The 23,395-nt window shown below is 44.0% G+C and overlaps 1 protein-coding gene across 1 annotated transcript; it reads left to right on the forward strand.

The window, feature by feature from the left end:
- Positions 1-1,324: 1,324 nt before the first annotated feature.
- LOC134007897 (interleukin-1 receptor type 1-like) lies at positions 1,325-4,152 on the forward strand. Its single transcript, XM_062447615.1, has 5 exons — positions 1,325-1,508; positions 1,640-1,764; positions 2,129-2,275; positions 2,490-2,646; positions 4,068-4,152. The coding sequence occupies exons 1-5, from the start codon at positions 1,441-1,443 to the stop codon at positions 4,150-4,152; spliced, it is 582 nt and encodes a 193-aa protein (XP_062303599.1). The 5' UTR covers positions 1,325-1,440.
- The last annotated feature ends 19,243 nt before the right edge of the window (positions 4,153-23,395 follow it).

Below are 23,395 nucleotides of genomic sequence, written 5' to 3' on the forward strand. Positions count from 1 at the left end.
AATGTCATTGCTGCCCACCATTAATCTACAATTTAACTATATTTTAGCCTACTTATTATTTAACTGTGTACACAGAGTTAACATCAACATCAAAAAAAGAATAAAAGATTCATACTTAATTAGCGCTGCCTATCACGCCTCAATTGGCTGTTACACAAAATGACATCGTCATGTGAATCCAACGTTATCGTTAACTTTGTTCCCCATACAGTGTTGACAGTGTAATGTCCAGAAAAAACATTCCGATGTTGTAGAAACATTTCTAGGCTACTTGGTGAGATCTCTCTGAGCACACCACAAGGTAATCCTTGCGGGCACCAGTTTATTTTCAATTGAAGAGGAGATTGAGAATGGACTCCTTTTACCTCCTCCTCCTTCTGCTCTTCCTAGAAGTCTCAGGTAGGCTACAGTTGGAGGGACTGGAGTTTTCTCTGTTTAATTGAATGCCTCTTTCCATCATCTTCAGTGCTTACCCTGATTGTGTTTCAGCCGGTTGTTTCTGGTCACCGAGCACTGAGAGAATCCCCCTGGGTTTGGGTTCATGTTTGGGAGAACCCCACTGGGAACACCCACTTACACTTTTACTCATCTACTGTCATGTTCCTGGGCAGTTTTGTGGAGTACTGTATGTGGGAACTCCCAGACCAGACCAAAACTATTTGTGTGTGCGTCTGTTGGTGGATGTGTGTGTTTATGAGTGTGTGTGTGTGTGTGTGTTTACAGGGAACATGCAGCCAAAGATCCTCACTCCACGAAATGGTGAAGTCATAGAAGTGACCCTTGGTATGTTTCTCTTGCATAGGCTACAGAATGTCTGTCTGGAAGACATTTGTTGTGGTTTTCCACTGCATGATACCAGCTCAACTTGACTCTACTCGCTAGATTTGTTTTCCACTGCGTATAGTAGGCTACACATTTTATGTAACTGGTCATAACGACGCTGCAAAACGTTGTCTTCAACACATGCCACTCTGGCTGCATCCACAACCACAGGATCTTCCACACCTCCTCAATTGACAACTGCGTTTTGCGGGTTTACCTCTAATCGAGTAGTCCAGTGGCAAAAGAAAATTGCAGTCGCTATTACATGCTATAGCCTAATAGTAGCTTGGCTGTTTAAAAATGGCGGGTCTGTGCAGTATGTCCCATGTCGCGATTCTCTCTGACCAATCAGTGAAAACAGTGTTTTCACGTCACCTTTTGTTATTGCTTCAGTTCCCTTGAAACCTCAACAGAGGGGTTCCAAAAAAAGTACCAGAGTATTCGAATCCAGTCGATTTGAGCTGCTACCATTCAGTAAGGTTCTGTAAGTTTGTTAGAGTGAATTGATGTGTGTGCGTGAGTGGCAATGCATATGTGTGTGTTTTATCTCCAGGCTCCCATACAGAGACTGTCTGTAATAGTAGCATATACAAGGACTTGGATAGTGAGGTGTATTGGATGAAGACAATGAACACGACAATGACCTTTCTGGACGAGAATGAGATGCTCCCTGTCTTCTACAAGGAGTGAGCTTACAGACAGGCACTCCCTCGCACACAGACCCATGCAGACACACAGAAACACACACACAGGTTCTCTGAACACACATTTAGCAGGCCCTTGATAGTAAAACTGTGACACCCTCCACCTCCCTCAGGCAGAATGGTTCGGCAACCTTGACCATCAGGGAGGTGTCTGAGGAGGCCCTGGTCTTCAACTACACCTGTATTCTCACCACCACCAGCGGCATGGACCTAGCATCGATCAGCCTGATACTCAAGGGTACACCTAACTAAGTAACAGACTCATTCCATAACTAACCAACAAACTGGCTCATTAGAAAACGAACCAAAAAACTAACAATCTAGCTACAGTAATTGTCTAGTAAATTGACTGATTATTCAATGAACTGATTGATTTTTTTAACCCAGACATTAATCTTCACTAGCAACCTAAATTACTGTTCTATCGTGTTCTACTTGTGTTATAAAGATCTACCTTCACAGTTCTTCCAGAATAAAACATTCTCTGGTAATGACACTAATTCAAATAAGGACTTTTTACTGTAACCAACTAAGTAAATGGATAACTTGTGAACCTGTCTAACAGACTGTTTCCATGGTGCCTGTCCTTAGTGTTCCCATAGCCCCCCCACCCTCGTATATCCTGGTCGTTGGTCTACCAGTGCTCTTGGTGGTTGTGGTCGTCATGTCGATAGTCATATATGTGACCCTGAGGGTGAACATTGTTCAGTTTGTACGGGACAGGCTGGGTTTCCATGGAAGGACCTCAGGTGTGTGTATATGTGTGTGTGTGTTTGTTTGTGTGGAAGGGGGGGGGGAGCTGACATGAAGTGGTCTGAAACGTGCCTGGACAGGTTGTCACCAAGCCTTGTGTTTTTGAATAGTCTGGTTTTCACACACCTAGTTCTAGCTCTCCAGTACCACCCCTGAGCTGGGGGGACCCTGGAAGGTAGTCCATGTGTGTACCTCACCCTCTTTACTCAGATGGAAAGAGCTACGATGCCTACATAATGCCTTTTGAGGGCCCCGGAGGGGTGGGGCTTACTGCACAAGACCGGAGGATGCTGGAGGCGGTGCTAGAGGGGCAGCTGCCTCTGATACAGCCTCTGTCTTTACCACCGAGATGTCCTGCCTGGACAAGGTGAGACACCACACCTGTCTGTCTGCCTCGGCCTATCTGTCAATCAATGTCTGACTGTGTCTCTGTCTATTTGGCTGGCTGGTTGTGTCTCTGATTGGCTGGCCGGCTGTGGGTGAAATTAACGTGTGTGTTTGTGTATTTCAGCTGTAGCCTGTTGTCTGGACTGCATAAAACAAAGTCGCAGGCTGGTTCAGAATTATTAGGAGGGTACTAAGTTATATAAACATAGCATAGGAGCCAGTACTAATGTAGGGCAGAATGTCTGTCTGGAAGGCATTTGTTGTGGTTTTCCACTGCATGATACCAGCTCAACTTTACTCTACTCGCTAGATTTGTTTTCCACTGCGTATAGGCTACACATTTTATGTAACTGGTCATAACGCCGCCGCAAAACGTTGTCTTCAACACATGCCACTCTGGCTGCATCCACAACCACAGGATCTTCTGACAACTGTGTTTTGCGGGTTGACCTCTAATCTAGTATTCCAGTGGCAAAAAAAAATGCAGCCGCTATTATAGACAGCGGTCGCTATTACATGCTATAGCCTAATAGTAGCTTGGCTGTTTAAAAATGGCGGGTCTGTGCAGTATGTCCCATGTCGCGATTCTCTCTGACCAACTTCAGCTCCCTTGAAACCTCAACGGAGGGGTTCCAAAAAAGGTACCAGGTTCTAGGTACCAGCTTTGCGCTATGAAAAACTAAAAAGGCGAGTATTCGAATCCAGTCAATTTGAGCTGCTACCATTCAGTAAGGTTCTGTAAGTTTGTTAGAGTGAATTGATGTGTGTGCGTGAGTGGCAATGCATATGTGTGTGTTTTATCTCCACGCTGAGACTAATAACCTGCTGTAATGGAGAGGTCATCCACACAGCAGATAAGAGGTGCATCGTCTTGTCATGTGGCGTAACTAGGAATTCCCTGTGTCTGACTGTGACTGGGCCGTGGTGATGGGAAAGTGACACACGCACAGACCCACACACACATACGGACACGCACACACACAGACGGACATACAAACGCACACACACACACACAGACAGACATACACACACACGCACACACACAGACGGACATACACACACACACACACGGACAGACACGCACAGGCACACACACACACGGACGGACGGACAAACACACCCACACACACGGACAAACACACACCTGAACCCAGACAGCCTTGCCTGAGTCAGCCTTGGCAGCCAGACATTTGATTATCAAGGCCTGTTGAGCAGTACATAGTAGTAGTGATTGTCAGACGGCCATCACAGCCATTCTACGTCACTGGCCATCACGTTTCTGCCCGTCTCCGTCTTTGAAAGTCAGTCTAGACATGCGGGAGGAGCTAAGAACCACATTCTCATTGGCTGACCTCTTCCCCCAGAAGCTGGAATGTGTTTTCCTTTCGGTCATCTTCTCAGCGGGACCACCACTGTCTTCCTCACTGGGAGAGTCTTTGTCTCGGATGTGATGTGGCCAGACTCGTCTGAGGAGGATTCCTCATGAGGATTTTGAGAGAGGCCGTTTGAGAGAAGACTTGTCTTTCCCCCTTGGGCGGTGTGGTAGAGACAGACTGCAGGAAGGCTGACCACAGCCAATAGCTGAGAAGATCAAATAACACAGCTGTTTTTCAGGAAGATTTCAATAAAAATGCTTTCTTACTATAGTGACAGTACTGTTTTCAAAATGTTGATAGGCTGTGTTTTTGCTCTCAATTAGAACGTTGTCAGTTATTTAAAATGCAAATAAAACATGAACATACCTGGAGAGCGAGGATAATTAATACCATATTTTATAGTTGATAGATGAGAGTTAGCATGGTGTCTCCCTCGGAGAGTTGGGTGCCAAAATGACAGTGTCATCAGAGTGTTTACCCCGGTTCCCGAAATGTTACCTGCAATCTCCATGGCAACAGTGCCTTACGATTGCAGTTCACAAAAGTTCTTGTTCATGACCTCATTTTACATTCCGTTCATCTATTCAACTCTCTATGGTTCCAAAGCTTTCCATCAAAGCTCAGCTCTGTGAAGGCTGGATGTTTATCATAACCTATTAACATAAATTAATATACACAAAAGTCTACCAAAACATTGCCAAGCACGAAATAGAAAAGTGCAAGTGGCAGCTCGGGTCTAAGACGGATTCGAGAGACCGCAGATAGAGTGCGGCTTGTCTGGTTTGTTATATGTTTTAGATCTATTACTTTCATCACTTGTATTATTGTTTTTGTTGGTTTTATGTGAAGCACCTTGAGCTGCAATTCTTGTATGAAATGTGCTATATAAATAAAGTCTTACTTACTTACTTCTGACAACCGTCTGGTGGTCCCACCTCTCAATAGCGCCTGCTCCCAACCCAAGCTCTTCTCCTGTCTGGCCCCCCAATGGTGGAATCACCTCCCCACCTCTATCAGAGATACTGACTGTCTCTCCATCTTCAAGAAAAGGCTAAAGACGCACTTGTTCCGGGAGTACAACGGTACTCAGGAATGATTTGCTGGACCAGATGTTAGTTTCCTCCAGGGAAACAATGACTCTTATTGAGGGACTTGTTGCTCTTGTTGGTTAGTTGTAACTGATTTACTGTAACTTCTTGTACTCACTGTGAATTATATTACTGTTGCTTGCTTTCCTACAGGTAAACTCTTGCACTTGTGAGGTTCATGTTGTAATTGTAACTTGTTTACTGTAACTACATGCTCTTATGTTTCTTCCCATTGGTACTTACAGTATTTGCTTTTCACAATGTATGTTTCATGTTTTGGCTACCCACAATGTTTTTGGGGCTATGTCATTGTTGAAAAAAGATGAACTCAAGAGTAGCCTACAAGGTTTCACATCACATATTGCACTGACACTGCCATGGAAATTGTTATTGTAATTGCCATACAATAAGCACATCAAAACTAACATTATGTATAACCTACACTAACAACACATACAGTAAGAAAGTAAAGCAACGCTGGAGTTTCACTAGTTGTCGTCCTCACTCTCCTGCTCATCCTCGCGCTCCTGTCTGTCTGGCCACAGATTTCATCGACATCACATCTGATGTTCTCCCTTGCGATGCAACAGGGGAAGAATTGTTGTGCATGCCGCAACCATCCCCTACACTGATCTGCTGTGACATCATCACAAGCAGCATCCATTGCCTGGAGCAGGGACCTCTGGTTTTGAGCCCGATGCTCATAGACCCTCCACCTCCATGCAGAAAAAAACTCCTCGATACGATTGAGGAATGGGGAGTAAGGTGATAAGAGCACCATCAGCATTCTTGGATGGGCAGTGAACCCTGATGAGTGGGCCATGGTGGAAGCTTACATTGTCCCACACAATGACAAATGTAAGCAAGTGAGGCCCTACCAAACCCCTCTCACGTAGAGGGATAAGATCGGAGTGCAGGCGGTCCAAGAACACCAGGAGCTTCTGGGTATTGTATGTAAGTAAGACTTTATTTATATAGCACATTTCATACAAGAATTGTAGCTCAAGGTGCTTTACATAAAATCAATAAAAACAATAATACAAGTGATAAACAATTCAAACAAAAATAAAAAGCTCCATAAGATCTCTGTTCAAGAGAGAAAACAACTTTAAACATGCATCTTAAAAGTAACATATACATTTGGTTCACCCAAGGTCTGTATATATAAAACCATACACTCTGTTAACAGATCCTTTTCCCAGGACAAGAGTATGGGCCGTATTCTCTGTTAACAGATCCTTTGCCTCAGATCAAGAATACAGATTGTTTTACATATTTGTTTAAATACTTCACGCGACCAGAGTTCTTGTACGCTATCAGAGTTCGCCAACTCTGACCTAGACAAAGTAAAAATAGCAAGTCAAATAATGACCCAAATTTACAAAACCAAGATTCTACAATAAAATAACTAATAAAAGTAGGATTACAAGTAACACACATACATTTGGTTCACCCCTGGTCTGTATATATAAAACCATACACTCTGTTAACAGATCCTTTCCCCAGGTCAAGAGTATGGGCCGTATTCTCTGTTAACAGATCCTTTGCTTCAGATCAAGAATACAGATTGTTTTACATATTTGTTTAAATACTTCACGCGACCAGAGTTCTTGTACGCTATCAGAGTTCGCCAACTCTGACCTAGACAAAGTAAAATTAGCAAGTCAAATAATGACCCAAATTTACTACACCAAGATTCTACAATAATATAACTAATAAAATTAGGAAAACCCTTTTCAGATAAAATTACTTAAATGCTTCGGTAAAAAGGTAGGTTTTAAGCTGTCTTTTAAAAATGTCTAGAGTGTATGGGCCAAGACTGGAATGTGGGTGACTACACCATTCTCTGATATGGCAGCACACATGGTGATGTTGCCCCTGAGCTGGCCTGGGACAAGCTCTATATATTTGATGGAAGCATTTATACTCCTGGATAGCTCCTGTCAGCTAACTAAACTTAGTATGTGATTGGTGATTGAATGTGTCCCCTTGTTTAGTAAAGTTCTAGTTGCACCTGACAATGACTGTAAGCAGATGATCCAAGAGATCCATATTACAGTATATACCATGATGTTTTTCATGGTATTATGTGCCTGAAAGATTTTGACAGTGGAGTGAACTATTGTGCAGGTGATGATGTACACAAGGAAATTATGCCAATATGTTTTGCAGAGAATAACCACTTGACTGAGAAACAACAGTCAGTTTAGACCAGCAAGATATATTCAATTTGTAATTGGCCTAACTGAAGGCAATTGTACTTAACCATTTGCAAAGATGTGCTAAATCATTTGAAATTTGTTCCAACTGTAGGCAATTGCACTTGCCACATCAAGGATGTGCTAATACAATTGCAATTTGATTCAAGGAATGAGAAATTCGAATCTGAATCTGTTGTGAACAAGTGCCCAGTGGTTTGGAGGTTTGCACGTGTTGTTTTGAGAATGTCATTTCTGTTTCGTGAAATGCGCCAAAGCAATGGAAAAACACTGTAAAGGGAGAAATCTACAGTGTTTAATTGTCCATCCATCCAACCATCAGTTAGTATCAAGGTATATGTAATATATGTAGGCTGTAGTTATATCCCCAGTGTATTCAGCCAGCAGGTACACACCACACGCTCGTCCTGTTCCGTCAAAACAAGCTCATTTACTATGATGTCATAAAGGTTGTTTAGCAACAAGCCTGTCCCGATTCACCAGTCTGGATCGACGTGTTCTATGACGTCATAATGGCTCTCAAGTCTATAAATTCTGTAAATTCAGCGTCGGAGATCAGTATCGTTTTGAAACTCGATTTGACTTTCTGATAGACGATTCATCGGTGGAACATGGATTAAAGAAGACCTAAAGCACAAGACAGGATTTGACCAGGGTGCTGGTTGCTGATATCACTAAGATCCCTACCCATCTACAACCTGCTTGATCTACAGAGTAGGCCTAGCCTAGCACGATGGGAACCGGGTGCAGTAGTCTACCTGACAGGTAAGGAGATGCTGTCCTAGCTTTCATTGCTAGATGAAAGCTACTACATTCAAGTTTAGCGTATCCTGTTATCGACCGGTTAGCTCTCGACACATTCGTCAGGAATTTGACGAAAATGTAGATAGCCTAAGTAAAAACGGTGTAACAGCATTTGTACCTTAAAGTGGAACTGAATCGCGATTAAACACAGTGATATTATAATAGTATTATATTATAGCTACAATTATTATATTATACATTAAATGCCATAAAAACAAAAAACCTGTATGCCATATTGGTCCAGATTGGTCTTGTATGCCGCTGTTTGCAAGGGATTTTGTATTTGTATTTATATGCTGTATTTTTAATATGTGCAATAACCATATTTATTATATGAAATATTTATATTTTATAATATGGTATTTATCTGCCTTTATTTTTATTCACTCCGCACAAGAGTACTGTTTTGTTTTTATTTTTAGTTAGAGCATTAAGAGCCAGTAGAACAACATTTCGTTCTTATGTGCACTTACTCTGTACTGTCGAATGACAATCAATCTATCTATCATATTTTATAACTAACTAATCAAAATCTCTAGTGTGTAAATTATGTACTTATGTTAGAAGTATTTAGCACGTTAGAAGTAACGCTTTATACTGTAATCCGATTACGTTTTTCGAATAACGAGTAAAGTAAGGGATTACTACGGTGGCCCACGGGTGCACAACCCAACAACATTAGCGAAGCAAACAAAAGTTGAAAACACAACAATATTAGCACACAACATAACGACATTAACAAAAACGAAACATTTATAAAAACGCTGCATTTCAAAAAACAGTCAACTACTTACAACACCACCATGAGGCATTGAGATAATGGCACACTGAAAACAGAGCCAGTGAGAACTCGGTTAAAAGAGAACACACAGCCATGCAATGCACACAGCACGAAGGGTTCCCCTACCACAGATGCAGAAAGTTAAGGAGGAACTGAAACAGATGGAGGACAATGATATCTTAGAGCGAGTGACCAATCCAACAGATTGGTGTGCACCAATGGTGCCGGTCCTTAAGAAGAATGGGGACGTGCTTATTGCTCCGGAGACTCACGGAGGCGGTGACGCGATACGCACCGATCGAGAAAGAGTGTGTGGCGAGTGTCTGGGCCTGAGAGAGGTTTGAGAAATACCTCTACGGCCTGGATGACTTCAAACGTGTGACAGATCACAAGCCACTGGTACCTCTTATCAACAGCAAGGACCTTTGACAATGTCCCACTGCGCTGCCAAAGACTGCTGGTGCATCTCAGAAGATTCAAGCTTAGAACATGCCCCAGGAAAAACTTTAGTTGTAGCCGACACACTGTCACAGAGTCCACAGAAAGACACTCCAAAAGAGACACACACACACAAATGTTGAGTGCTATGTTGCGGCTATCATGCAGGGCATGCCTGCAACTCAGGGGAAAATGGACTGTATCAGGGCTGCCACAGCAGCTGGATAACAAGCTCCAGGCTGTGATCAAGCTCATCAAGTCTGGTTGGCCAGAGCACATAAGTAAGACCCCCAGCTCAGTTAGGGAGTTTGTCTCTGTCAGAGGTGAACTGTCCGAGTATGATGGTATTGTCACTAGGGGAAGCCGCATGGTTGTACCACAGTCCTTTAGAGATGACATTCTTAAAAGAATACATGAAGGGTACCAGGGCCTGACAAAGTTCAGGGAAAGGGCCAATGTCTCAGTATAGTGGCCAGGAATCTCTTCTGATATAAAAGAGGCAGTCATGTCATGTGGGCACAGCAGAAGGAGCCACCTCCTTCTTGCCCTGGTTATCCAGGAGCTGAAGGCAACGTTCGCCCACTTTGGAATTGCGGACTAAGTTGGCAGTGACAATGGGCCACAGTTTTCTACTGTGGAGTTCCAGGAGCTGGCAAGACAGTTGGACTTTAAGCACATGACCTCCAGTCCACATAACCCTCAAGGCAATGGTCATGCGGAGAGACCAGTGCAAACAGCCAAGAGGATCCTTAGACAAGATGACCCGTGGCTTGCCCTAATGTGCTACAGGTCAACACCATGCTCGACTACAGGGCCCAGCCCTATTGTTATTATATACATAACTTTTTTCTTTTATAAATTGTTTAGGTCGTGTCAAAAGAAGAAAGTCACTTTGTTAATGGTTGGACTTGATGGAGCGGGAAAGACGTTGTTACTCCAAATGATTACAGGTTAGTAAACTGAGTGACAGTCCCCTCCAGCATGTGTAAACAGCACCAGTGCTGACTGACTTTTGGGTTTGTCCTGCAGGTCGCACACCAGCAGAGCAGATACAGGTGTCGGCTGGTGTCTCTGGGGTAGAGATGGACTCTTCCGGTGTCTCTGGGGTAGAGATGCCTGTGGCAGGCTACCAGGTGACCCTGCTGGACCTGCCCGGGGATCCTAGTCTCAGGGCCCTGTGGGAAGACTATTACCCCCGGTGCCATGCCCTGGTGTTTGTGGTGGACTCTGCCGAAAGCTATCGGCTTCGGCAGAGCACAAAAGTCTTCAGGGAAACACTCAGAAACCGTCATGTGATAAGGAAACCTGTCCTTCTGTGAGTATGCTAGTAAAGCAGACTGTGTTTACACAATGTTTACATCCAGTGACATGAAAACAACTCTCTCTCTCTCTCTCTCTCTCTCTCTCTCTCTCTCTCTCAGGCTGTTGAACAAGCAGGACCACTACAAGGCTTGGAGACAGGAAATATTGGAGAAGAAACTCGAAGTACAAAGAGTTCTTAAACTGACTAAGTGCCCGTGCATAGTATTGGTGAGTGCCTTTCTCCAAAGTTGTGGTTTGTTAGAGTCTTGGGAGCTCATGTGGATTTGGTTTCCTCAAAGGAATTTTCAAACCCCTTACTCACCACGTAAAACATTGATTTTTGTCCTAAATCATAGAGGTAGCCACCCCACCTCTTGTTGACTACACAACTGTAGTCAACAAGACTGAGTCTAGATATCACAGATCTACAATGTGTTCCTGTCTTGTAGAAGTCTTCTGCCATGCCTGACTGTCACAAGTCACTGGGCATGAAGGCCATCCAATGTGGACTACGCGGGCTACTGCGAAAGGTCTCTCGAGATTACCAGGTCCTTTGTAGACGTGTTGAGTACGACACAGCGCACATCAGGGCCATGGATGAGGAGACAAGGAGATGGTCAAAGAGACTTGTGATGTGAGCAGGAATAAGGGAAAGAGGGACGAAGGCTAGGGGAAGACTGTATACAGTCAGGATGAATAATGATGAACTCATATAGTGTTCGCTTATAAGTAAGGAGGGAAGTAAGACACATGAAAGAATGTGTTCTTTGAAGACTGTGTGGTAGAAATATAACATTTAATGACAAGATGACTTCACGTTTGTTTTCAGTGTTGCTGAAAAGCCTTGCGTCATGCCTGTCTTACGTGGGGAGTTCTGTGTGCCCAGGGAAAATATGTTGTTTTCTTTTCCAGCAAAGAAGAGCCGGAAGGAAAAGGGGGAATGAAAGGAGAGGTTTCGGAGGGAAGCGAGAGAGCCTCCGTCACTGCCTCTCTGGAGAGCTGCACGGAGGAACGACCACCTCAGACACTTCACGTACTGAAGCCAGCAGCTCGCAAAGTCCACTTCAAATCCTCTACTGCCCAAAGCTCAAAGGCCTTTGAGTTTGAACAGGTCACACTGCCCGGTACCCCGATCGACGGCAAAGTTGTTGTCAACAGTTGTCCGATCGTGAGATGCACGAGGTTCGACACGGGAGACGACAATGACCTTCCGGAGAAGTCCGTTGATGGAAGCAGCGAGACCGTAAGTCAGGTGGTCAACTCGCTCAGTGTGAAGTCATACCATCTGCTAGCCTTCTCAAATCTCTGGCTCGACCCAGCCACGCTCAGGGACTTGTCCATAAGCCTCCAGGACCAGCTCAACACCCTCATGACTGCATATGACAAGCTGCTGCTTCAACAGGAAGAGGAAGTGAGGGCCCTCTGTCAGTCCTCCACAGTGAAACAGGAAGAGGAAGTGAGGGCCCTCTGTCAGTCCTCCACAGTGGAACAGGAAGAGGAAGTGAGGGCCCTCTGTCAGTCCTCCACAGTGGAACAGGAAGAGGAAGTGAGGGCTCTCTGTCAGTCCTCCACTGTGGAACAGGAAGAGGAAGTGAGGGCCCTCTGTCAGTCCTCCACAGTGGAACAGGAAGAGGAAGTGAGGGCCCTCTGTCAGTCCTCCACAGTGGAACAGGAAGAGGAAGTGAGGGCTCTCTGTCAGTCCTCCACAGTGGAACAGCAGGAGGAAGTGAGGGCCCTCTGTCAGTCCTCCACAGTGGAACAGGAAGAGGAAGTGAGGGCTCTCTGTCAGTCCTCCACAGTGGAACAGGAAGAGGAAGTGAGGGCCCTCTGTCTGTCCTCCACAGTGGAACAGCAAGAGGACGTGAGTGCTCTCTGTGAGAAGGAGAAGAAGAAATGGAAAAAGAAGTTTTCCAAGCATTTCGGTTTCAAGGTAAAAACAGAATGTAGTTATTAACACCCAGATTTATGTTTCACTCTAAATATAGATTTTTATAATCTTCCTACATATTTGCCAGTTGTATTGTTTGAAACCGTCTTTAAATGAGTTAGAGCATATTTAGTACTTCTGCCTAACTGGTTTAATTTCTGTAATGTAGAAATACAGGAAGACTAAGGATGGCCAACCTGAGATCACACAGACGTCTTCACACAAGGACTTCATCCGTAAGTCCACTGGTATAGATACTGTGGCCAGTTGCATACAAATAGACCTAGTCTTAGACTTAAATGTAACTTTAAGTCCGACTTGCCATAGACACTCTTCAATTTACCTGTTGCATAAAACTTTAATATCAGTGACTAACGTAAGACTGACTGACTGGCGCTAGCGTCAACAAAGTGAGTCAATGTTGTCATCTACTCACTCGTTTAATAAAATTCCATTTTATTCTGCGGAAAAGCAGAACCAAGTCAACGTTTTCTGCCGTTACAAATAGGCCTAACACACTTAATTCCTTTCGTAATAAATTATCCTAAGATCCTACTAACAGATTGTTGGCATAGCAACTCAGCCCTTACCGCAAGGTTTAGCCAGGGGAGAGGTGGCAATTTTTTTTTAACCTCAAATTAAGTCAGTCTTACTATTTATGCAACAGACAGGCTTAGTTAGACTAGTCTAACCTGACAATTTAAGACAGCCTAAGGCTAAGACTAGTCTTAAACTAAGTTTATGCAACTGGCCCCTGGACAGTGTCTAATAAGTACACAGTATTTGCATAGACATTAACACACACACACAACCAGAAGCTCATTGAAACTCTTACCTCCTGTGTCCAGCTGTGTCCCCCAACACGGTGTGTCCACCTGGGTCCCAGTCAGACACAGGCTCCCAGCTCCAGGAGGAATCTACCAAACGCTCCGTGTTCGCAAAGGCCTTTTCCTCCTTCAGGAAAGGCCTGTGCAACATATTCAAGAGGAAGAATAGAATCCTTCCTTGCACAATTTGACAACCCCCTACACAACCCCCCCACCACACACACACACACACACCCCACCCCCACACAACCCCCCCACCACACACACACACACACACCAGATAGGAGTTTTGCTTACTCCAACATGTTCTGAGGGCAGAAAGGAAAATGATTGGTTTACAGATTCAACCAATTGAAGGAGAGGCAGGTTCAAGACGTTTGAATTGTGTAGGGCAGGGGTTTAAACGGTTTTGCTGCACGCACCCCTTTCTAGTGTTCATCACCTGTCAAACCACGCCCCCCTCCAACACCTTAAGGCCTTTGCACACTGAGTCTGAAATTCGTGTTGCACATGCACAGGTACACCCCTAGTGGTGCTCAAGCACCTGCCCTTTTGCCCAATTTTTTCTTCATTCATCAATATTTAAGTATAAAAATTACCCTCTTTGTCATCAATTCCCCCCAAATGTGTTTTGAAATCTGACGGGGCATTTATTTGAGTTCTTGTGAGAATTTCGCCCCAACATGCTCCGCGGCGCTCACAAGCCCCCCCGCGCCCCTCCCTCCTCCCTCCTTCTCCTCCACTTAGTGCTCATGCAGTGCAGAGCGCCAGGCCAAACGGCTGCAGCCTACTTCTTCTCTGACCCGCAGCATCAGACAAACAGGTAATGACGGTGTTTGCGCAATCCCTCGACGTTGTTTGGTGATAAATTAACCACAACATTAGCGCCGCTGAAAACATTACATCGCTCTCGCGCGCTCGTGCTCTCTCGCGCGTCTGTGTGTGTTTGTCTGTGTGTGTGTGTGTGTGTGTCTGTCTGTCTGTCTGTCTGTCTGTCTGTCTGTGTGTGTGTGTGTGTGTCTGTCTGTCTGTCTGTCTGTCTGTCTGTCTGTGTGTGTGTGTGTGTGTGTCTGTCTGTCTGTCTGTCTGTCTGTCTGTCTGTCTGTGTGTGTCTGTCTGTGTCTGTCTGTGTGTCTGGCTCTTGCGCTCTCGCTCGCTCGCTTCCTCTCGCTTGCTCTCGCTCGCTTCCTCTCGCTCGCGCTCGCTCGCTTCCTCTCTCGCTCGCTTCCTCTCTCGCTCTCGCTCGCTTCCTCTCTCGCTCGTTTCCTCTCTCGCTCTATCTCACTCGCTCTCTCGCTCTCTCTCGTGTGCGCTCGCGCTTTCTCGCGCTCTCTCGCGCTTTCTCGCGCTCTCTCGCACTCTCTCTCTCTCGCTTTCTCGCTCTCTCGCACGTTCTCTCTCGCTCTCTCTCTCTCGCGCGCTCGCTCTTTCTCGCGCGCTCGCTCTCTCTCGCTCTCGCTCGCTGTCGCTCGCTCTCTCGCTCTCTTTCTCACTCTCTCTCTCTCGCTCTCTCTTGCTCTCTCTCGCTCTCTCTCACTCTCTCTTGCTCGCGCTCTCTCTCTTGATCTCGCTCTCTCGCTCGCTCTCTCTCGTTCTCTCTCGCGCTATCTCGCTCTCTCTCGCTCTCTCTCGCGCTCTCTCGCTCTCACGCTCTCTTGCGCTCGCTCGTTTTTAGGAAACGTCAGACCAGCGTTAATGTTGTGGTTAATGTATCACCAAACAACGTTGAGGGATTGCACAAACACCGTCATTACCTGTTTGTCTGATGCTTCGGGTCAGAGAATAAGTAGGCTGCAGCCGTTTGACCTGGCGCTCAGCACTGCATGAGCACTAAGTGGAGGAGCAGGAGGGGGAGGGAGGGGCGCGGCGGGGCTTGTGAGCGCCGCGGAGCATGTCGGGGCGAAATTCTCACAATAACTCAAATAAATGCCCCGTCAGATATCAAAACACATTTTGGGGAATTGATGACAGAGAGTCATTTTAATTCTTAAATATTGATGAATGAAGAAAAAATTGGTCTGAATGAATGATCACTTAGTGCCTAATATGAACAGGGCGGGGCTATTGGGACACAGACGATGTTTGAGTAAGCAAAACTCCTATCTACCACACACACACACAGACACACACACACACACACACACACACACACACACACACCCTCCCTCCCTTCTCACTCAATAAAAGAAGAAGTAAATTGAATATGATGAAACTATTTGCAAGATGGTTATATTGTTAACTAGTCTGCTCTGTGTCTGAACATGATATATTACTGTCAGCTGCAACAAAAGATCAGTTGAAACTTAATAAGGTGTCTGACAAAATGTTGTAAAAGCTCTAAACATAATATTCGTAAATGTACTGTTGTACGCAGGGGCGATTCTACACGGGGGCCTACAGGGGCCAGTGCCCCTGTAAAAATGTCCCTGGCCCCCCCTGTGGCCCCCCTGAGCTGACTAAATTGTATGTATTTTTTTTTTACACGTTGGTTTTCTTCTTCTAGTAGTCATCATGAAATAACTAAGGGACATTGCAGCCTTTTTTTGCCCCAGTAAATAAAAAAGTGAGAGAAACATCAAGGTATTGAGATAGCTGAGGAGCTGGAAGAGGGAGAGCCAGAGCCGTTTGTATGATTTTAATGTAAAGCAAAATTAAAGTATTTAATGTTTAAATATAATTTGTTTCCGTTTTTTTATGTGCCTCTCTGATTAAACACTGGCCCCCCCCTTGGCCCCCCCAGTAAAATTGGTGTAGAACTGCCACTGCTTGTACGGTTGGTTTGAGTTGCTGTGAAGTATTTGCCGACCAGAGGATTTCCCGTAAACATAAGCAACACAGCCGCTTCGCTACACTACTTGAAGACTACGTACGCAGCACTGCGTATGATAGACAAGTAAAGCCACCACTCTCGAGCAGTATGGTTTGTCTCTTAGCCAATCAGACTATGAGACTTATTCTGATGTCAAACTTCTGTACGCTTAAGCCTATGAAATGTCATATTTTTGTTGGGTCGCGGCTGCCCATTACAGTTTTTCTCAGTTGTTAACACACAAACATGCACCCCACCCACCCCACCCGCCATATAAAAAAAAAAATGAGAGCTGTACTAGGCCTACATCATCTGTACTGGACTTCTGAGCAGTGAAATAATGTATTAATGAATTATATGATGCATACATTTGGGCATCCCAATTTATAGCACCTTTTTACTACCTACAAGTATAAGTGTGAATGATAACATTCATGGGTAACATTGCTATCCAAGGGATCATATAGGCCTACTTATTACCAGTTAATATCACTTTTGAGTTGCTAGCCTGCTGGTACTAGGCTAAACTAACACGGTCCCATTATGTGGGTAGGTTATTTTATTTATTTTATTCTATTTTCTGCTTTTGAGAAACGACAGGAGAACATATTGTGCTTTGCTCTTTTTTTTTCTTCCTCCCTTCCTGTTTTTTAGGAATCACGCCAAAATGTGGAATTATGAGGTGTCAAATTAATTCATGCAATCTCTGTAAGCCAGCCCTGCAAAACAAGAGGAATGAGAAACAGAAGAGAGGCCAAAAGGAAGCAGGAGCTTTTCAAAATAGACAAACAAGTTTCGAGAGAGAGGAAGTTGAGAGTTTGCGTGTCTGTGTATTCAGCAGATGATTCTGTCTCCATTGTTGCTACGACTACAACCAACTGTGGGATTGGAAGGGAGCTGACAGTGAAGATGACAGTGACAGGGATATCAGCCAGGATGACAGAGAAAGTCAAGGCCAAGATGACAGGGATAGTGAAGATTTTGATTATTTCACCAGGCCGAAGTTTTCATCCCCAGCAGAAGGCAGACAAGGCTGTAGTGCAGAGAGCTTTTTTGCAAAGACGGCACAAACAGAAAATGGCTATCATACAGTCAAGAAAAAGAAGCCCTCTTCTGTTCCCTTTGTCTGGCCTTTGCTAATCCCACAGAAAGCAGCTCTTTCATCACTGGCATGTCCAACCTCACACACGTACACCAGAGAGTTGAAGAGCATGAGAAGAGCCACCTACACAGAAGTTGCGCTGAGGCATATTTCCTCAGATCCTCAAGAAGCACGATGCAGGACCTTCTCATGGGACCTCAGATGTTGCTTCACAGAGAGCAAGTCCGCAGGAAGCGACAAGTGTTGGAGCGCATTATAGATGTGATGAAGCTCATCGGCAAAAGATGTTTTAGCTACAGAGGCAAGCAGAAAGAGGCAGCATACACATTTGAGGACGACACCATTGACCATGGTAACTTTTTGGAAATTACAGTTTTACTGGGAAAGTATGACGTCTGTCTCAAGGAACACCTCACTCTCTGCATCAAAAAGAGCAAGCAGATACACCAGTCTGGTTCAAGAAAAGGTAGAGGTGCCCTTGTCACTCTCCTATCCAAAACGACCATCGACTACATCATCACCACCATTCAACGCCTAATGAAAAGTACCATCGCTGCTGAAGTCCGGAAATCTGGAATGTACTCGGTCCAGATCGACACCACACAGGACATGATAGCCCAAGATCAGTGCTCTGTTGTCATATGGTATGTGACAGACGCTGTTCATGAGCGACTAGTTGCTGTTATCAGATGTGAGGCTTCCACTGGGCAGTACTTTGCCCAACTTGTGAATGACGTGCTGGAGACCATGGATCTGGATGTGAAGCAGTGTATTGGAAATTCCACTGATGGGGCCTCCAATATGCAAGGCCAATATAAAGGCTTCTCTGCACTGCTCTCCGAAAAGTGCCCGACTCAAATCCATGTGTGGTGCTATTCACACATCCTAAACCTTGTGCTGTCAGACACAACACAGTGTGTACTGGCAAGTGGCTCTCTTTTTTCCCTGATGAACATCGCTGTCTTCTTCAGAGAGTCCTACCAGAGGATGAATATCTGTGAAAAGGAGAGCAAAGACCCAAGACACAGACGTCTCACCTCGATAGGAGAAACGCACTGGTGGTCCAAAGATGCAGCTATGACAATGGTATTTGGCTCTTTTGGAAAGCCAGACGGGGCCCTGTGTTTTGATGTCCTCCACACCCTCTCAGCCATTCAAGATGGAGAGACCATCAATGCCACAGCACGAGTAAATGCACAAGGATACATCGGCCAGCTTTTGAAGTATGAGACTATAACAGCTCAGATCTTCCTGCGAATATTCCAGGTCACGTCACCCGTCTCAAAATACCTTCAGACAAGTGGAATGGACATCCTGACAGCTCATCGGATGGTTGCGGCTGCAGAAGCAGAGCTGAAGGATATGACCAGAGATTTTCAGAGTGTCAAGACAGCGGCCGACAAATTTGTCCAGTGGGCCAACAATACACTACAAGAGCAGAGTGAGGAGACTGAGCTGGAGACCACTCTGCCACAGAAACGGGGAAGAAGGAAGAAATCCATGCCTGGAGAGATGTCCCGAGATGAGGCTGTGACTGATGCCGAAACATCTTCCAAGATTGAGGTCCACAATGGAATCATGGACACAGTCGCAGGAAGCATGCACCAGCGTTTCCTGAAGAATGGCACTTTGTATGCTGATCTGGCACTTCTGGACCCGAAAAACATCAGCCAGGTTACATCTTACGGCGAAAGTTTCCCAGAGGCAGCACTCCAAGAGTTGAGTAAGTGTTTGCTGCCATTTGATGACACAGCAACAGAGGCCGAGTTACAAAGCGAACTCAAAATTCTGGCACGACAGTGGGATAGGCTGAAGGCATCAGTATTTGATGAGTACACAACCAAGACAACAGAACCCGGGCCTGAAGATACTGAAGATGAGGCAGAGATAGTATACAAAAAGTGCTCATCTTGCAAGGACTGTCCAATCTGTTGCTACCGAGTTCTGAAGCAGTACAACGTCCTGACAGATGCATACCACATCATAGGCCTAGCATAAAGGTACCTGACAGTGAGAAATCATAGACGGTGTTGCAGAAAAAAGTGAGCTGCTGCAAAAACTACTCATGTAGTGAGCTAATAATAACACTGATATAGAATAGAGTATATAGAGTATACTGATATTAACTACTTACTAACCGAGAGTGAGGTCATGGCTCGGTCGATACGTTCAAGCCTCAGTTTGATATTTCCCGGCATGACCGAACGGTCGAGGTTAGTAAGTTGTTTATTATATGGCATTTTTAGCTCTTGTCATTTTGTAAATGAAAATAAATGGTAGGCTAATTGTAGCTAGCTCTCAAGTCTTCTCACGGTGTGTTTCAGGTGTTGCCTAGCAACCAATTACTTTTGATAGAAAGCGGACAACACGGTTCTGCTAAAATGGCTTTAATTCCAACACAAATAACAACTCTTTTAGAAAGTTAACAATTTCTTCACCACTGTCTTCAGTATCGTCTGGATAGTAAAACTTAGCTGACTCCTCGATGTTGCTCATTTTGAAGATGACGTCAGAGCAGGGCAATAAGAATCCGTATCAGACCGCAGACCGGCGATGAGGTCAATACGCGGCTGGCATGACTACCCACTGTCGTTGCCATATAATAATGTTTTTTATTACCATTTGACCTTAATGCACCTGGGCGAGAGTTAGTTTAGGTTCTGTTACGTAAATTATTGTTTTGTTATGCACCTTCAACACCCTACACACACAAACAAACAATGACACACCCAGCATGCAACACTACTGATACCACTGATGTTCACACCGTTCACATCGTATGTTCTGTTCTGTTCATTTCTTATATATTGTTCATACTAATTCTACCCTCTGATTCCAGTTTCTTTACAATTACATTTAGTCATTTAGCAGACGCTCTTATCCAGAGCGATTTACAGTAAGTACAGGGACATTCCCCCTGAGGCAAGTAGGGTGAAGTGCCTTGCCCAAGGACACAACGTCATTTGACTCGGCCAGGAATCAAACTGGCAACCTTCAGATTACTAGCCCGATTCCCTCACCGCTCAGCCACCTGACTCCCTCTCTTTATTGTGTGGTCTTTCTCTGCTGACATTCATTCTTTAAGGCTTTGTAGTTATAAGTATAATCATCTGATACTAGCCAAGAGTTAAGCATTGAGTGGGCAACGCGCCGTGTACCGAGTGGGCCGCGCGCTGTGTATTGAGTGGGCCGGTCTGACAGTATCTCCCGGGCCACTTTTTTCCCCCCGTCCGCCCCTGCCTACGACCAAAGAGCGACGCAACGGCAACGTAACCCACGGGACCAAAAATAACGTATCCAGCCGACCAAGGTACGACGTTGCGGCAACGTTGTCCACGGGACCAAAAATAACGTATCCAGCCGACCAAGGTACGCCGTCGCGGCAACGTTGTCCACGGGACCAAAAATAACGCTGCAATGTCCTGTGTTAGCTGGGTACTAAAACGTAAATTTGATCCACAAATAACTGCAAACAAAAAACACCGAATGGAGGACGAAATTGCATCAAAAATAAACTCAAGAAGTTTGGTGAAGCGGTCAATTCAAGAAATAAAAAATATAAGCTAGCTATATGATAGGCCTAACTCGACTGTTATGTCCAAAAAAGAGAACCAATTTCAGGAGGGAGTCCAATAAGACTGGCGATATCAACTTTACTTGTAGGTCTTGTTGCTACACAGTAACGTTTAAGTGAGAGCTAGCTTAGGCTACTTCTTAGGTAGATCAAAATTAGATCAACAGTTACACTGCATTTACCGGCGTGAGTCTAGGCAAGCTACTTTATTTACAGCGGTAGCCGACGCATAAATAGCCTTCATGTTTAGACTGCAGCACAGTAGCCTAACAGAGTGCTATAGGTGTGGGATGGGTTAATGTATCTCCATAAACTCAGCCATGTTGCGGTAAAGAATAAGTCAGTGGTACCTTAAGTTTTCTTCCTTACTTTGTTTGCTAAGGTCTTTCGTGCAACGCTTTAACGAACTTTAAGGGAATCCTTAAGTATACGACCAAGATAAGGAGAAAACCTTAATTAAGGGAACATTTAAGGAAACCTTAAGGAGAAGACATAAGGGTGCTTTGTGCAACCGATTATGTTTTAAGGAAACCTTAACTCTGACTTGACTGAGGAAAATCTTAACTTAAGGTGTTTTGTGCAACCGGCCCCTGATCCTTAATATTCTACTGTACTTTCTATATGAAACTATCACTATTAGTATGTAGCTTTGGATAAAAGTCTGGTACATAATAAACAATGTATAAACTAAATATAAATATGTAAAACAGTACTGCTAAAGTATGACTGCATCATGGATGCTGTAGTGTGTAAACTCACACTTGTCTGTTCTATGGTGTTTAATAAGAATTACATTTTAATACTGTATGAAGTAACAAACTCCACGGTGTCTTTCAACACACTTTTTTATTTGAGCCCAAATCATTTTACACATGATTTGATTGTTTGTATTGATTGTAATATCCATAAAGCAATCAGTAGATAATGTTACCATTTACAATGTTTAGTAAAGTGTATTTATCCTCGAAAACAATCTTTATATAAATCAGACAGATAAACTGTATGTTTATCTATAACCATATGTAACCATATGTAAAATACGACATAATCTACATCATTGAACAATAACATTGTCATTTTAATTCAACAAAAAAACATTAGGGCCTTATAATCCTCAGTCAACAAATAAAAACATTTGAATTACTTGTGGAGATATTAGTAACAGAAAAGATTTATCTCAAAAACTCATAAGCTGTGTGAATGTATCAAACATAACTAAAACATGTTGTCCATTTGTCCTCTAACAATATATGTACAGGTTAAAGGGCCATATTTGTCCAGCTCTGGATAAGAGCGTCTGCTAAATGACTAAATGTAGTTCATCTTAAGCCCAAGTCACCTTTGTACACTTTCACGTTTTCATTACACGAAGTTAGGAAACAGTCTATTTGTATCAGGCACTGTGCAACAATACTAATATCTCAGGTATTGTGCAACAACAACATAAACTACAATATAACAGTACATCGTCAGAGTACAAGAGTACAATACATCACAAATAATTCAATATTTCATATTCCAATCAGATTTACTCTAAAGTCACTTGGAGCCATTGATCTTGGTGAAACAAAGTCGATTGATTGAAGTTGATATTGATTTTCATACATTTAAGCTCTGTACAGCCTCCTCTCTTGTGATTGCTTTCCAAGCTTCTGGTATTTTACCTGGTGAGCATTTGTGTATCTCTGCATACTTTTCATTGTGCTTTGCAAAGATAAACTTCCAGTAGGGTGTGGCTGTGATTGGGGTGTCATACGGCTGGACCTCTCTTTTGAAATAACTCTTCAAAATAGTAAACCAGGAACTGTCTGTATGTGAGCACATCTGAAAGGTAAGTTTCCCAGACTTTTCTTCCTTCCCAAATGCAAGTGGTCGATGAGTCAAAGCAGTGTGCCACCAGTGACTCTCCCCCTCTTTATCACAGGGGACATTGCACCGTGGACAGAATCTCTGACAGCCTAACAGCTTTTTCTGCTGTTGCTTCAGAGGGCCGCAAGGTACAGATTTCTCCTTTAGGAGAAGGTCGTTTTCCATTTTTCCAATTAATTTTGTCAACACATTGGAAAATTCACTGGCCCTGAAATTATTTACAACCAATCCTGTTGTATTGTCAGAGATGACAAGCCTCTTATTCAGTTTTGAGCGTAAACCAACAAAGAACTCTTTTATGTCTCCTCCATTGGAAATGTGAGTTCCCTTTAATTGCACAACAGCAGCCTGTATTTCTGTGCAAATTGTCTTCACAATTTCAATTTTATTACTTTTACATCTTGTTTCCAATATTTGCTGGATCAAATTCTGTGCGCTTTCATTATAGTTCTTAATATACTCCTGGAACCTGTTGAACTCAGATGACGATAGCTCTTTAAGCATGAACAACTGAAAATGTCTTATTGTTCTGAATTCAACAATTTCTTTTATTATGCCATTAATGTCCAGATTGGGAGATTTCTGGATATACTCCATGACTGCTGGTTTAAGA

This window comes from Osmerus eperlanus, chromosome 21, assembly GCF_963692335.1.
Source record: "Osmerus eperlanus chromosome 21, fOsmEpe2.1, whole genome shotgun sequence".
NCBI classification, from domain to species: domain Eukaryota; kingdom Metazoa; phylum Chordata; class Actinopteri; order Osmeriformes; family Osmeridae; genus Osmerus; species Osmerus eperlanus.

Excerpts from the sequence above, each read along its gene's own strand:
- LOC134007897 (XM_062447615.1), top strand. The coding sequence starts at position 1,441 with ATGAAGACAATGAACACGACAATGACCTTTCTGGACGAGAATGAGATG. Across the intron at positions 2,276-2,489 it reads TTTCCATGGAAGGACCTCAG|ATGGAAAGAGCTACGATGCC; the intron begins GTGTGTGTATAT and ends CTCTTTACTCAG. Across the intron at positions 2,647-4,067 it reads AGATGTCCTGCCTGGACAAG|CGGGACCACCACTGTCTTCC; the intron begins GTGAGACACCAC and ends TCATCTTCTCAG.